At 42.2% G+C, this 17322-nt stretch overlaps 1 protein-coding gene across 2 annotated transcripts in view; it reads left to right on the forward strand.

The window, feature by feature from the left end:
- PCSK2 (proprotein convertase subtilisin/kexin type 2) overlaps window positions 1-17322 on the forward strand; it is a 233311-nt gene that overhangs the window by 15600 nt on the left and 200389 nt on the right. The window contains exon 2 of one of the 2 annotated variants that reach the window (XM_068987288.1): window positions 10892-10996. The exons of the other annotated variant lie outside the window; for it this stretch is intronic. Coding sequence (XP_068843389.1) covers window positions 10892-10996 — 105 coding nt within the window. The remainder of the gene's footprint in view (window positions 1-10891; window positions 10997-17322) is intronic. 2 annotated transcript variants of the gene reach the window in all.

Consider the following 17322-nt stretch of genomic DNA (forward strand, 5'->3'; position numbering starts at 1 on the left):
TTTTATGAGATAGCATATCATTTGCCGTGCATCCCTATGCCAGTCTGCTAAGAGTGGAATGACTTCTTATTGAATAGTTCCAATTATTATCTCCTTTTATAGTTTTAGAATCACTGAATTTATTCAAAATGCCCAAGTCCTCCTCTCCATGCTATTCACTGCCCAAACATGCCCCCTCAAACAAATAAAAGGAAAAGAATGATCAAAAAAATAAAAATAATAAATAAAAATTGAAAAAAAGAAAGATACATACTCTATATCCCATTTCCAACATGCTGCTCTGTTTGGGTAATTATAGCAATTGAAATCCACTTAAATGAGTGTCTTTGCTGGTGGCCCAGACAGTAAAGAACCTGCCTGCAATGTGGGAGACCCAAGTTTGATCCTTGGATCAGGAAGATCCCTTGGAGAAGGAAATGACTAGCGACTCTAGTATTCTTGCCTGGAGAATTCTGTGGACAGAGGTGCCTGGCGGACTACAGTCCATTGGGTCACAAAGAGTCAGACAGGACTGAACGACTAACGCTTTCTTTCTTAAATGGATTATATTATTTTTAATACTATTTTTAAGATTATTTCTTTTAATTGGAGGATAATTACTTTACAATATTGTGATTTTTTTTTTTTTTTTTGCGATACATCAATATGATTTGGCCTTAGGTACACATGTCCCCTCCATCATGAATCCCCTCTCACCTCCCTCCCCACCCTATCTCTCCAGGTGGTCACAGAGCAGCAGCTTTGTGTGTCCTGCTTCACACATCAAACTCTCACTGGTTATCCATTTTACATACAGTAATGCATATGCTTCAAGCTATTCTCTCAAATCATCCCGCCCTCTCCTTCTCTCACTGAGCCCAAAAGTCTATTTTTAAGACTATTGTTTAAAAGCAACTTTAAAGAACTTCCCTGGCAGTCCAGTGGTTAAGACTCTACACTTTCAATGCAGGAAGTACAGGTTCAGTCCCTGCTTGGGGAGCTAAGATCCTACACGCCACATGGCCAAAAAATCAAAACATAAAACAGAAGCAATATTGTAACAAATTCAACAAAGACTTTTGAAAAGGTCCACATCAAAAAATCTTTAAAACAAAAGCATACTGCTCTTTTTTAAAAAAAGCAATTTGAAGTGTACAACAAAACTGAGAGAAAGGTACAGATAGTTCTCATATATGCCTGCCCCTACACACATAAGCTGTCCACTTGTATCAACATTTTTTCAACATTACTCACCAGAATGGCACCTTTTTTTACCAACGATGAACCTATATTGCCACATCATAATGCCAGAAATTCATTGTTTACCTTAGGGTTCACTCTTGGTGCAAATTCTGTAGGTTTGGACCTGAGTATAATGACATATCTATCATCATAATATCATGCAAAATATTTGGACTTCCCTCATATTCTCTGTGCTCTACCTGTTCTTCTCAGCCCCCACCACCTCTGGCAAACACTGAACTTTTTCTTTCTCTGCACAGTTTTTCCTTTTCAAGAATTTCAGATAGTTAGAATCATATAGTATGCAGACTTTTCAGACTGGGTTCCTTTGCTTTAGTAATATGTCTTTTTGTGATTTGATAGGTCATTTCTTTCTAGCACTGCTTAATAGTCCGTTATCTAGATATACCACAGTTTGTTTAGCCATTTACCTACTGAAGGACATCTCGGAAGCTTCCAAATATTGACAGTTACTTACAAATAAAGCTGCTCTAGACATCTGCGCAGGTTTTTGTCTAAACATGAGTTTTCTACTCATTTGGATAAATACCAAGAAGTGCAGTTGCTGGATTATATGGAAATAGTATGTTTGGCTTCTTAAGAAGCTGCCAAAGTGTCTTTCTGCGTGGCTGTGCCGTTTTGCGTCCTCACCAGCAATGGATAAGACACCCTGTTGCTCCACCTTCTCACCAGCCTTCAGTGCTGTCAGTGTTCCAGATCTGGGTCATTCTAATAGATGTGTAGTGACATGCCGCTGTGGTTTTAATTGGCAATTCCTTAGGACATAAGATGTGGAGTATCTCTTCATATGCCTGTTTGCCACGTGTGTGTCTTCACTGGCGAGGGATATGTTATGGTCCTTGATCCATTTACTTTTTAACAATTAAAAAAACATATATATACTTAAATTTATTTGGCTGCACAGGGTCCTAGTTGAGGCTGCAGGATCTTTGATCTTTCATTGTAACTTGCAGGATCCCTCTTGCTCTCTCTCTGTTTTTGTTTTTGCAGGAAAAATAATGCTTGTTTTTGGTTTTGTTTTTAACAACAGGGAACCCTGCTTAATGCACTCTGGTGACCTGAATGGGAAGGGAGTCCAAAACAGAGGGAATGTATGGCTGATTCATTTTGCTGTACAGTAAAAACTCTTTGTACACAACATTGTAAAGCAACTATACTCCAATAAAAATTAATTTAAAAATTTACACATGTGAACTCTTTTAGTTGTGGCATGCAAACTCTCATTTGCACCATGTGGGACCTAGCTCCTTGACCAGGGATTGAACCCAGGCCCCCTGCATTGAGGAGCGTGGAGTCTTAGTCACTGGACCACCAGGGAAGTCCCCTTGGACCACTTTTAAATCAAGTTCTTTATTTTCTGATGGTTGAATTTTAAAAGCTCTTCGTGTATGTTGGATATCAATCTTTTATGTATCCTTCGCAAATATTTTCTCCCTGTCACTAGTGCTCTAGATTCTCTTGATATGGTCTTTCACAGAAGTTTTTAATTTTATGAAGTCAATATCTGAGGGGCCACTCAGTAAGCTTAAATTTTTGATCCAGGAAACTGAGCTAAATAATCAGTTTCTGTTTGGAGCTACTAAGATTTCAGAGAAGGAAGTGGCAACCCACTCCAGTAATCTTGCCTGGGAAATCCCAGGGACAGAGCAGCCTGGTGGGCTACAGTCCCTGGGGTTGCAAAGGGTCAGACACGACTTAGCAAAACAACAGCAATAAGACTTTCCGTGGTTTGTAACACACATCATCATGATGATACATGACTGAAACCCCTGTGCCTGACAGGCTTTCTCCAAGATCAGAGAAGCTTAATGAGGACTCCCGGCTCTCCTCAGCCATCAGAGCCACAGACTGTCTCCCTGGGTTTGCTGCTGTCTCCAAGGCTCAGCCACTCATCATGCACTCTGAGCTTTTTTGTTAATCACCCGAGAGCCTGACAAGAGATACAATTTATGTTGATCCTGGGGAAGTGGAAGACAGAGAAGAAGTCTCATGCAGGAGAGGTGGTGATCTTTACCTATATCTCTCCAGACCCACTTTCTGCCCATCTCTTTTCCCAAAACAAGACAGAAAGAGGTGAGAGTATTCAGATGGCTGAGGTGTGTGACCCTGGGTCCAGACTTGAAGGAGGAGGAACTTTGATTGGGGGATAAGATACAAGTCAGCACAGATGAGCCCTGAGAACCTATACGCAAGAGACTATTCAGGCTGAAGCATGGGTATAACATAGGCAGGAATATGCTTTGGTACAGACCCTGCTGCACCCCCTGCCCCTCGTCCCCCATCCCCATAAATTCTCCTCTCTTCCTTTCTGGACCTCTAACCCTCCATCCCATCAGCGAATTTCAGTGAGGCCTTTAGCTGACCATGGCTTAGGGTGTCACCCTTCCCAGAGATAACTGGACTTTCACACAAGTGTTTGATATGAAAAAAATAAATTAAATTTAGGATGGAGTTGAGAGGGAAACTTTGGAGGCAAGGAGAGGCCTTTTAATGCTAAATCATATCAACTGACCTTGCTTCTCTCCAAAATGTTCTCGGGGTACCCCTTCCTCTCTCCTTCTCTCCTTTCCTTACCTTCTCCTATCTAATTGTGGCTGTAAAGCTGCAATCTCCCTATTTCTGTCCATCTCTGTTTCTATAATATTATATGTTTTTGTCAATTGAACATTGTAATTTTCCTGTGTGTTTCTTCATTGGCCTGTAAGTGCCAGTTGAGCAGAGTCTGGGACCCTGTCCCTGCCCCCGCCCCCAGTTCCCTTTCTCCCTCCTCCTTACTGCAAAGCGAAGTCCCCCACCCATAAGAGAGTGCATGCAATCCAGGAAATTAAGCATGGTCTCAGGAAATGTCAGTAAAATGAAGAACCTAGGCCCCCTTGTGAAATGCAGAATCCCACCCCCCAAATGGAACTGTTATCAGATGAGCCGGTTTTCAATCCTTGATGTTTTATTTCCCAGGTTTTATTCCTTGAACCCCGTACAGGAGCTCCCCTTGCCAATAGAATTACAAAATTCTTTATATGTGGAACAAAGTCCAATATTCCACCAAACTTGCTCAAATAAACTTGACTAAGCATCATGAAAATCAGCATAAGGGACAAACCTGCCAAAGGAAAAGGGATGGGTCAGGACCAGAGACCTCCCACCACCACCATGTTTGGGAGTTCTGGTCCCACTTGAGAACCTCTGAGAAGCAGTGGTCATTCCTAAAACAGCAAATGCACAGAAGCACAAAATTTGAGGTGGAGACTGTTTTTGCAGACCAGCATCCCAGTGGGTGCCTAAGGGGAAGGGACTCTGGTCTAAAGGGAGACAGATGTGGGCTCCAGGAGGATTTAGCACGCCTTTTTATCTGTTCACAATCAGCAGCCAGTTCCTGCTGTTGAGGAAAGTGAGCGTGTGGGTTCAAAGAGAAGCTTTAGCTTGGAGCCATGGTTATCCGTGGGAAAAGGAGGCAAGAGAGCCAGAAGAGAGGCAATGAGAAGCGTTGCTGGGATCCATAACATTCCGTGGCATAATGAGAATTTCTAAAAACTGCAAGTCTGAGTTAGCAGCGTTATTATACTGTCACCCAGCCTGAACCTTCAAGCTGACAATTTGCTGTGAATTCTTCTTTCACTTCTTTTTTCTCCTTCCTTCTGGAACCATGCATAGTTTGCCCGAAGAGACAAAGGTGATGGTGTAAAAGAAGAAAAGAAGGCTATGTGTGGGGGTGTATGTGTGTTTAAATGAAGATAACTTTGGTCCAGAAGATCCCCTGGATGAGGGCATGCAACTCACTCCAGTATTCTTGCCTGGAGAATCCCCCTGGAAAGAGGAGCCTGGTGGGCTACAGTCCATGGGGTTGCAGAGTCAAACACAAGTGACATGACTAAGCCTGTACACGAGAGTTGAGATATATGAGAAGTATCTTACTGGGAAGCAAGTGAAGGTTTGAGGACTTAAGATTGCTTTTAATATATCATTTCTATTTGGAAGATCAGCATTCTACTTAAGAAATGGAGGAATGCACTGAGGTCTCTGTGGATGGTAGTACCTTGCACTACTGAAATGGGCATGGCATCTGTCTCCTGCCTGACATAGGCTCAAACTTGCTCATAATCTCCTCAGTCACTTCTCAGAGGCTCGGAGGCCTGTGGATTTGCGCTTTACACTCCAAAGACAAGAGGCAAAAAGGGCTCAGAAAAATAGCCAATGCCTGCAGGTTAATCTTCTGTTTAGTCTGTGATCAGTCAATTTACTTGTATATTGCCCAAGTTTCCAATATCAGCTCTACAAAACCAAGTATTAATAACTCCATGTCTTCTATAGCCATGACAGTGCTTCTAATCGAAGAATCTGGGGTCATGGGTCCCCAGGACACAGCAGAGGTCACTCACCAGCTTCGCTGTGCTTGAGTCACACTCATCTTTGTCAGGAAGTCCAGCCTGCAATCTCGTGAATCCATAGCGCTGGTTACAAAGCGGATGGGACATACATAGCAAGAGATTGCAGTGAAAGCTGTGTAGTGGGGAGGGTCTGGAGGAACAGTCCAGAGACCGAGGATTTCCTTTAAAAGCTCCCCCTCAACTAGGAAGTCCTGCTCCTCCATGAGCCACAGTATCTTTTTCTATAAAACGAGGCAGTTAGACCAAGCCAGGGTGCCATTCAACTGCCCTCAGTTATAATCATGTGGAAGGACTTCAGGATGTGATAATGGGAAGTGGTGGGACCTCCAGCTTGAACTTTTTAAACATACGACCCTCTTAAGGCCATTCAAATGTAATTTTAGAAAAATATTTTTACATTGTAAACACTTTCAATTTGGGGATAATTTTAGACTTAAAAATTTTGCAAAAAATTGCACGCAGGTACACCCATGTTCACAACAGCATGATTCACAATAGCCAAGAGGTGGAAGGCGTCCATCAGCTGGTGAATGGATGAACACAACGTGGTACATACAAGCAATGGAATATTATTCAGCCAGAAAAAGGGGAAGGGAATTCGGACAGTGCTTCACACAGATGAACCTTGAAGCTATTCAGCTGAGTGAAATAAGTCAGTCACAAAAAGATAAGTATTGTATGATTCCACTTACATGAAATACCTAGAGTAGTGAAATTCTTAGAGACAGAGGGTAGGATGGTGGCAGCCAGGACCTGGGGGAGAAGATATGAGGGGTTATCATTTAATGAACATAGAGTTCAATGTGCAGGATGGAAAGAGCTCTGTAGTGAGGGTTACACAACAGTGGAGAGATACTTAGTGTCCCTAAACTGTGCACTGAATACTTTAAAATGAAAAGTTTTATATTATGTATATTTTACAATAAAAATTACTCTTTTTAAAATAGCACATGAAATTAAAAGATGCTTACTCCTTGGAAGAAAAGTTATGACCTACCTAGATAGTATATTCAAAAGCAAAGACGTTACTTTGCCGACTAAGGTCCACCTAGTCAAGGCTATGGTTTTTCCTGTGGTCATGTATGGATGTGAGAGTTGGACTGTGAAGAAGGCTGAGCGCCGAAGAATTGATGCATTTGAACTGTGGTGTTGGAGAACTTGAGGGTCCCTTGGACTGCAAGATCCAACTAGTCCATTCTGAAGGAGATCAACCCTGGGATTTCTTTGGAAGGAATGATGCTAAAGCTGAAGTTCCAGTACTTTGGCCACCTCATGTGAAGAGTTGACTCATTGGAAAAGACTCTGATGCTGGGAGGGATCGGCGGCAGGAGGAGAAGGGGATGACCCAGGATGAGTTGGCTGGATGGCATCACGGACTCGATGGACGTGAGTCTGAGTGAACTCCGGGAGGTGGTGATGGACAGGGAGGCCTGGCGTGCTGCGATTCATGAGGTCGCAAAGAGTCGGACACGACTGAGCGACTGAACTGAACTGAACTGAAAATAGCACAAAGTTCCCATATACCCTTTATCCAGCTTTTCCAAAGTCAACATCGGATAAAACCATAGGACAATTATCAAAGCCAGGAGAAACATTGCTACAACACTGATAATTAATCTACAGATTTGGTTCACATTATTCCAGTTGTCCCACTAATGTCCTTATTTCTGATTTAGGACCCAATCCAAGATAGGAATTGATTTTGTTGTCCTGTCTTGTTAGTCTCCTCCAGTTTTGAAAATTTCTACTGTCCTGATTTGACTTTCGTGAACTTGAAGATTTGGAAGGGTAGTAGCCAGCTAAGGGTTTGCCTGATGCTTCCTCTGGCTGAACACAGATTACCTTTTTTGGCAAGAAAATCATATAAGTGATGTCTCCTTCTCAGTGTATCGTATCAGGAGGCATGTGATTTTGATGTGTTTCATCCATGGTGAGATTAACTTAGATTGCTTGGTTGAGGGGGCCTCTGCCAGATTTCTCCACCATAAAGGTATTATTTCTCTTTGTTTACCATTAGATATGACCCACTAATTTAAGCATACTTTGGTGACACTGGCCAGCCACAATTATTTGTGTGCTTTGTTTTAATGGAGTATAATTGCTTTACAATGTTGTGTCAGTTTCTGCTGTACAACAACAGGAATCAGCTATAAGTATACACATATCGCCTCCCTCTTGAGCCTTCTTTCCCCCACCCCACCATCCCACACCTCTAGGTCATCACAGAGCAACCAAGCTGAGATCCCTGTGCTCTACAGCAGCTTCCCACTAACTGCTGCTTTACACAGGGTAGTGCAGATATGTGTCAGTGCCACTCTCTCAATTCATCCCACCTCCTCAACCACCGACCGTGTCCACAAGTCCATTCCCCACGTCTGCGTCTACCATCATAATTATTCATGGTGCTTCCAAATGGTGATATTCAGCTTCCTTTCATGACTTCTACTTTTCTTCATTGGAATTCTACTGTAAGAAAGAGTTTTCCATTTGCCTCTATTCAAATTTAATTTTTTAAAAAATCAGTAAAACAGAGCCAGAACAATGTCTATCCAAAGCTTAATGGTGCTTGATAACCCCAAATTTCCTTTCTTGTTAAAAATTCAGAGATTCTTCATGCCCTCCAGAATAGGAAATAAAATTCCCAAATTTTTATCACCTCACTGTGGTCACAGGCACAAGTCTTTAGAGAGCAAAGATGAGCACGCCTACATTTTTTCCTTCTCCATCTTCCCTCTTCCTTTTTGATAAACCTTAATATTTCCCTGAGTACATCAGCAGGGTTAAGTAGAGAAAACATTCAAGAATGTCTGAGCCTGGAAAGATGCACATAAAATATTTATGTTTAATTTGCCCTGAAGAAGGTGGTTTTAATGAACAGAAACTAAATCACAAATGCTACAGTGTTCTAAAAAATTTTCATTCGCACACCTGACCCCTAGCCAAACTTGCTGTGCCCTTGAAGTTCATCCAGTATCTGCTTCCTTGGCCTCAGGTCCCCTCCTCCTGTGCCAGGAACATCCCTTGAGGGCCCTTATCTGGGCTGCTCCAGGCTGGTGTCACCAACTGACAGACAGACCCAGTGCTATTGCAGAGTTCCAAATCTGCACAGTCCTAAAAATGGAAGGAATAAGACTTTATTTTTCAGCTACCCATTTGTTCCTGTATTCCATTGTTGAGTAACAAACCAACCCCAAACTTATTAGTATTAAGCAACAACTATTTTTTTAACTTTTTATTTAATAATGGAGTATAGCCAATGATTACCACACAACTGCACTCATCTCACATGCTAATAAAGTAATACTCAAAATTCTCCAAGCCAGGCTTCAGCAATACATGAACCATGAAATTCCAGATGTTCAAGCTGGTTTTAGAAAAAGCAGAGGAACCAGAGATCAAATTGCCAACATCTGCTGGATCATCAAAAAAGCAAGAGAGTTCTGGAGAAACAGCTATTTCTGCTTTATTGACTATGCCAAAGCCTTTGACTGGGTGGATCATGATAAACTCTGGAAAATTCTTAAAGAGATGGGAATACCAGACCACCTGACCTCCCTCTTGAGAAATCTATATGCAAGTCAGGAAACAACAGTTAAAATTGGACATGGAACAACAGACTGGTTCCAAATAGGAAAAGGGGTACATCAAAGCTGTATATTGTCACCCTGCTTATTTAACTTATATGCAGAGTACATCATGAGAAACGCTGGGCTGAATGAAGCACAAGCTGGAATCAAGATTGCCAGGAGAAATATCAATAAACTCAGAAATGCAGATGACACCACCCTTATGGCAGATAGTGAAGAACTAAAGAGCCTCTTGATGAAAGTGAAACAGGAGAGTGAAAAAGTTGGTTTAAAGCTCAACATTCAGACAACTAAGATCATGGCATCTGGTCCCACCACTTCACGGCAAATAGATGGAGAAACAGTGTCAGACTTTATTTTGGGGGGCTCCAAAATCACTGCAGATGATGATTGCAGCCATGAAATTAAAAGATGCCTACTTCTTGGAAGAGAAGTTATGACCAACCTAGATAGCATATTAAAAAGCAGAGACATTAATTTGCCAACAAAGGTCCATCTAGTCAAAGCTATGGTTTTTCCGGTAGTCATGTATGGACGTGAGAGTTGGACTATAAAGAAAGCTGAACATAGAAGAATTGATGCTTTTGAACTATGGTGTTGGAGAAGACTCTTGAGAGTCCCTTGGACTGCAAGGAGATCCAACCAGTCCATTCTGAAGGAGATCAGTCCTGAACATTCATTAGAAGGACTGATGTTGAAGCTGAATTTCCAACACTTTGGCCACCTGATGTGAAGAGCTGACTCATTTGAAAAGACCCTGATGTTGGGAAAGACTGAGGGCAGGAGGAGAAGGGGACGACAGAGGATGAGATGGTTGGATGGCATCACCGACTCAATGGACATGAGTTTGAGTAAACTCCAGGATTTGGTGATGGACAGGGAGGCCTGGCATGCTGCAGTCCATGGGGTTGCAAAGAGTCGGACTTAACTGAGCGATTGAACTTAACTGAACTGATAGCCAATGAACAATGTTGTGGTAGTTTCAGGTGGACAGCAAAGGAACTCAGCCACACATTTACATGTATCCATTCTCCCTCAAACTTCCCTCCCATCCAGGCTGTCACATAACCTTGAGCAGAGTTCCCTATGTTATACAACAGTAGGTCCTTGTTGGTTATCCGTTTTAAATATGGCACTGTGTACATGTCCATCCCAAACTCCCTCTCTTTTCCTCCCATCCTTCCCCTCTGGGAACTTGAGTTTGTCCTCCAAGTCTGTGAATCTGTTAATAAAACAACAACTACTTTATTATGTTCATGGACTTGGGATCAAAGATTCATACAGGCACAATGGGGGGACCTGGGGATGCTCCACATGGGTTCCATTTTAATGGCTAATGGCCTGCAGTTTCCTTTTCTTGTGATACCTAAAAGAAGAGACTAGAGAAGTTGGTGTGGGGATGAACATAAAGGGAAGTCTCTATGGCTGAGAAGAGAAGATGAAAAGATAGACGAAAACTACAGTAGTGGAGGAAAGAATGGGTTTTGGGGGAGAAGGGAGGTGAACATATTACATCAGAAAAGTAGGGAGATGGGTTAGGAGAACAGTGACAGAAAACCAGAGGGTCACATGTGGAGTCCCATCCCAGGAGCCCCAGCATGCACCCCAGCTCTGGCATCCCTGTCCAGGGGCACCCCCAGAAGCTAACCTTGCCTGTGTCTGTCTGACTCTTCACAGCTCCCCTTCGCTGAAGGCCTGTACCATTTTTATCACAATGGCCTGGCCAAGGCCAAGAGAAGACGCAGCCTACAGCATCAGCAGCAGCTGGAGAGAGACCCCAGGGTGAGTCTTCCTAGAAACCTGCCTTCTAACCTCTGCGGCCACAGATGAGCCTGTGGAGGGAGTGTGCAAGGGTGGGGCGGGGGTCAGAACTGTGGAGTAAAGGCACTCAGTGGGTGTGTTGCAATCACCCACATGGACCCTTTGCAGAGTGGTCCTGGGGACTCTGCTGCTCTGTCTTACACATAATAATTTTACCGTCGAGAGACCAAGGGAGGGGAGTAAACAGGGACACCACCCCTTTCCTGGCCTTTCCTCCTGCATTGTTGTGTGAGGATTTTGGGTTGCCAGGGGATGTGCTTTGGCATCTGATGGATGGGAAGACACCAGCAGTTTAATGAGTCGTTTTATGGGAGGTTTCTCCTGGTGAATCCACATGCCCTGAGGAGACTGCCATGCCCCGTGTGGTGAATGGGAACACGAGAGGGCCAGCAAGCCATCAGCTTGCAGGAGACAGCTGGCTTCTCCTGTCCACACATGACTGAATCCTCGGTCTCCTCTGCCCGTCTGCCCATCACAGCACTTCCTGATCTATGTCACCCAGGCCCCTGTCTTCCTGATGCTCAGGACTCCTATTCTGAACTCCAATCTTTACCTTCTCTTGGACTCTAGGTCTCAATTTCTACTCCCTTACCCTCCCTAGAAATTTAAATCCAATTTTCTTACAACCAAACTCATCACCCTGTCCATAAGCCTCCTTCTCCAATGTTCCCACTTCCTGTTTTCTCAGAATAGAAACTTTGGGCATCGTTGAACCCTCCCCCTTCTAATCCCTTCTGCTCTCCCCACACTCATTCAACTGGGAGGTTCTGATTTCTTGTATACAGCTCACCAAGAGGGAAAGTCATCATCCAGGCAGCTTGCTATCTGTACACTGAAGGCTTCATGCCCTCTTGCCCAGGACATGGGGGACACAGAGGTAAAGAGGGCAGGCATTTGAATTAGACATTACATATGAGACTCCTTTGGAGCTGGTGGAATCTAGAATCATTCTGGTGGGGCTTTTCATGGAAACATGTGACTGCGCTGAATGTGGACTTTAATTAGGAATACAGATGAAGCAGACTCCCCCAGCTGATCACCAGTTGACATGCCACAGGCAATTTTCCTGGAACTCCTCAACCCAGGGGATCCCACATTCCCTAGAATGGAAACACTGCTTTGAGAATTCACTTTATCTTTGCTTTTCCAATAGGTTTAAAGATGTCTGTACTGTCAACCCAGGCCAGGCATTCTTAAAGGGCCTGTTGTAGAAGCTGGCACCATTACTTAAGAGAGAAGCTCTTTTCTGTCATCACATCCTTGACCTTGACTGTGCTAGTTCAGTGTCTGGGGATGTGCTTGAGAAGCCCATGGGCAGGGAATCCTGCCTGTCTCACCTGTGTACTCAGAGAAGGTACCAGTGGACCTTGACCACCCTGGTACATGTGACACTGGTTTTCCTTATGCTTCATGCCTGCCCCATGGTCTCACCCTTTATGGTCAATTATTTACTTTTATTTATATAATTCTTAAAAGTCCCTTGTGTTTCTCTCCTCTTCCATGATTAAAGACAGTGCCCTGAGATCATTCAGAGAAAAACACATAAAAGAAACTGGGAAAGAAGGAAAATGATGCTTAAGAGGTTTGGATCGGGAAAGGGAACCAAGAAATCGTGAAACTAAGAAGCCATCATTTGGTTCAGAGATGCCTTGAGCCCATTAGATTAAGATTGTTTTATTCTTGCACTTACTTGAAACGATCTTTGAAATGCTGATTCTTGAAGGGTACAGAGATGTTTCTGAAAGAAAAGAGAGTATGATGGGATGGGGAATAAAGAAGGAAATCCTGCATTGGTGATTCCAGTCCCTTGTCTTTCTCCTCAAAGTAGTATCTATTTTATCCAAATGGAGCATCCATTCTCCCTCCATTGCCCATTATAAGGGTCCTCCTGGTAGCCACTTGCCTCTGCCTGCTGGGGGTATCCATCTGCCCTGTCCACAAAGAACAAGAGAAGATAACAGTGATACTGAAGGTCATAAATCTCCTGTATCTTTTATCTGCCTTCTCATACAGGTTAGATGTCAGGGCTGCTGTCATTAATAAAATCATTTTAGGAAAAGAAATAAAGCATAAAATCTCATAACTCATTGCAAAATGAAAACAAAAAACAAAAAACAAAAAAAACCCTGCTAGTAATGATTGCCTTGTTCCCAAATGTTAGATTAAGGCCTGAGTCTTTTCTGCATGACATGTTTGTGGTCACCTAGTTTTGGCATCAGCTGATACCAAAACATGAGGATGACTGCTCTTAAACAAAAAAACATTGACAATGGAGAGTACAACAGCCGTATTATAAGGATGCTGTGAGGCCTGTGGACTTATAGACTTCAACAAAAGACAAATACATTGAGTTAGGACACCTCAATTTGGGGGTTCCCAAGCACATTCAAACAAGGTGCAGAAAGAGAAGAAACTGGAAGAATAGAAAGGAGAGGGGAAGGACCGGGTAGCTGAAAAGGATGTTTCTGTCTCTTGCAGATGCTGCAAGTTACTTTTCATGAATCAAGATCTTAAGAGCAAGTTGTTTTTGCAACTATATTCCAATTAAAAAATAAGTAAATAATAATAATAAAGAATAACAGAGCCACAATATGGAGGAAGCTTGGGTTCCTGAATTACCACATGGAAGAGAAACAAGGCACTGGCCTGAGTTCCCTACCAGGACTGTTTTAGAAACAAGAATAAATATTCTATGGTTAGGATCATAAAATATTAATAAATAAATGAAATGAAATTTTATAGTTATTTGAACACTAGAACAAAATATCTATTTCATCGCTTTTCCACACCAAAAATCAGTCCCACCAAGAAAAAAAGCTTGATTATTTAAAATACTTGGTGATATTTCAGTGGAAAAGGGCACAGGTAAAATAAAAGGGCTTAATGAAAGGGAAAAAAAGACCAAGTTATTTCATCCTTCTGTGGCACATGTTATCTCATAGACCAATAGACGTGAATCATGTTTGCTGCCCCAGCTTCCTTCTTACCCCGTCTCTGCAATACTTCCTGGCCACCCTCACTTGCTATTCTCGAGCTTCTTAAGGCAAATACAGAGTCCAAGGAGCCGTGCACATATTCCCAGGACAGTTTTAGCTTCTACAGGCTCTCAGGGCTCAATCTACCTAAGTAGATTTTTAACAAAAGAAACCACCAAGCTCTCCTCTCCACCCAAGAAATAAGGAAGACAAAGATAGAGGACCAAACTTCTGGTTTTGTTTTGGCTTCAGATCAGAAATTTCAAGGATGTTTTTCCTTCATTTCACTACTAAATTTTTTGTTAAAGGAAAAGAAGAAAAACACTGGAAAGGAATCACACGGGCTTTTGCCCACACCAACATGGTGCTACTTCCAGTATGTTTACATTTATTCATCAATATGGAGGGAAGTAGCTAAGAAAAATATTCTGATGCAAACTGTTTTAAAGGTGCTCCCTTGTCTTCCCATTTCTTTCTGCTAAGAGGATTAGCATAATGCTGTGTAACATTATTTAGATGCTAAAAAGCAAAAATTATTTCTAGGTATCTTTCTATAGTACCATTCTGAGTACACAGTAGATGCTCGATAAATGACTGTCAGATGAATAGATGGATGGTTAATATTTTTTCTTCAGGGTTTTAATCCATGAAATAATATTGTTCTTCTCATCTTATGTTTTCATTATTATTCTAAAATGGAAACAGAAATATTGCTGTCTTTCCAGGGCCTCCTTTAAATACATTCTTAATTGTGGATGAAAGAAACCACTTCATTTCATCATTTTCAAGTCTTGTCACTGACAATCCCATGAACAGCCAGCTTTTAATTTCCAAAGTCACTCTGTGTTCCTGATCATATTCAAAGTCACAGTGCAACCACTGAAGCAAAACAATGTGTTTGGAAAGTGCAAATAGCTAAAATAATTTGAAAATGTAATAAATAAACCCAAAGCTAGAATGAAATAAGAAAACTGAAAATTCCTTCTCAGCATCAAGGTCAAGAACAATTAATCCACTTTCAAAGCCTCTGTGACATTGATCAAACTTTAGCTAAGAGCAGCATCAACAAATCTTAAAGTCAAACCAAACTGTGGTCCACAGTCTACATATCAAACCCCATACATTCAACAAGTGCTTGAAAAGCTGCTGGGAAATAGATTTATTTCAAACATTTGTTTCACAGTCCTTCACATCTGTTCATCTGACATAGAGAGCACTGAAATGAAATACGTTCAAAAATTTAAAGACTCAGTTACTCAATGAGAAACTCCCACTAGTCATATGGAAGCCAGATAATTTAACAACAACAACAAAAAAAAAAAAACCTGAATGTCATTTCTTGAGACAGTTATATTTGATTTAAGAATTTCAACCATTTATTTCCTTTTCTCAGCAATGATACTAGACCATCCAATTATCCCTTGGGGTTCTCTTTAAACCTGTTTCAAGTCAGAAACTCCTATCAGTCCACTGAAACCTTTTCTTATTTCCCTTGGTCTCAAAGAATATTACATGTTTCCTCTGCATTCTTTGGGAGCTATTTCTTCCTAGCTTCTTCCCCATCCAAGAGTGTTGACAAGTCTTATGACCATAGGTGTCAGCACATGACCCCATAGTGAGTCAGTTTTGTTCCTTAAGGATCTATTCGGAGCATATTTGTGAGTTTTAGGGGCACTGCAAAAACCTACAAAAGTTAGTTTCACTGGGTAGTCCTTCAAAAATCTCATAGACCATACAACCTAAAAAAAAAGAGAACTTTGTCTATTCTTTAAAACTAACTGGACATGTCTGTTGTGATCTGTTTGTAAAAATCTGAATAATGAGGGAATCAGGCTTTCTTTGTTTGTGGTACTTCATAACACCATAATTGATATGGCTTTTTTAATGGATCCATTATGGTAACTGAAACTCAGGTGGTTGACAGAAGCTGGGAATGGCTTGTAAGTGCTTTGGGTTCTTCAGCAATTCAAACAAGCAAAAAACTTCATCTACCTTCTTCCTCCATGAGTTACATGAAATTTTGTCGTAATCACTAAGCTCTTAGCTTCCAAGCGTTTTCAAATACCTAGCATCAGTCACAGTAATTTGTAATGATAATGACAACCCACTAGTATATTTCATGTCTTTCCTTTAATTTAACTATTTGATCACAGCTGTCCCTCAGTTTCCATGAAGAACTGGTCCCTGGACCCCTGCAGATACCAAATTCCAGATGCTCAAGCCCCTTATGTAAGTGGCATTGGGAAGCTGGCCATCCATATCCATGGGTTCTGCAAGGTTGGACCAACAGTTGTTATTCCTTCTTGAAATGAAGGTAACAAAGAGGCGGGTGTGTGCCTAAGTCACACACAAGTTTGAAAGCTGAAAACTGACTCAGGTCCCCAATATTGGCCTCATCTTTTCCACCCTGGATTTAGGTCTCTTGGTCAACAAGGGAGCAACTTATTTGGAATTGAGATTCTCACAGGGAAAGGACCATCCAGGATGCATGATTATAAGAGCTCTGTGGTCCATGGATATGACTGTGTTCAACTCTTTGTGACCCTATGGATTCTAGCCTGCTAGGCTCCTCTGTTTCTGGGGATTCTCCAGGCAAGAATACTGGAGTAGGTTACCATGTCTTCTCCAGGGGACCTCCCCAACCCAGGGATCAAACCCAGGTCTCCTGCATTGCAGGCAGATTCTTCACCATCTGAGCCACCAGAGAAGCCCAGGAATACTGGAGTGGGTAGCCTATCCCTCCTCCAGGAATCAAACTGGGGTCTCCTGTATTGCGGGTGAATTCTTTACCAGGAGAGCTACCAGGGAAGCCCGTGGTCCATTGATAGAGTCATGCAAGTAGAGAGTTAGCTAGTGGTGAAGTTTGAAATTCCTTGAACTCTTGGGGCCTCAGAGACACAGATTAGCTGGAATCCCCAAGAGACACTCCTGAGTGGGACAACAGGATTCATGGGTGTCTCTGGGATGTCTACTGCAAACAGAGAATAGTAAACTGGGGACATGGGGAACTGAAACAAAGTGAAGTTGATGCCAGAGGAAGATAGAGAAGGTGAGATGAAGCCCAAGAAACACATTTTTTAATTATTGGTGAAAATTGGATGAGACCCAGCCCCAAACCCACCCCTCAAGGATTGTCTCAATAACACTTGAGCCATGTGACCCCTTCAGGGACCTGGACCTTTCTTGCTCTGTTATCAGCTCAAATTTCTATCATGAAAAAAAGGAACCACATTGACCACTTTGAAGAGGCAAATCACTCCTCAAGGAGTGCACAGAAAAATTTAGCATCATTTCTCCCTTTTTCCTTGGGTT

The sequence above is a fragment of the Capricornis sumatraensis genome, chromosome 15 (genome assembly GCF_032405125.1).
Source record: "Capricornis sumatraensis isolate serow.1 chromosome 15, serow.2, whole genome shotgun sequence".
NCBI classification, from domain to species: Eukaryota; Metazoa; Chordata; class Mammalia; order Artiodactyla; family Bovidae; genus Capricornis; species Capricornis sumatraensis.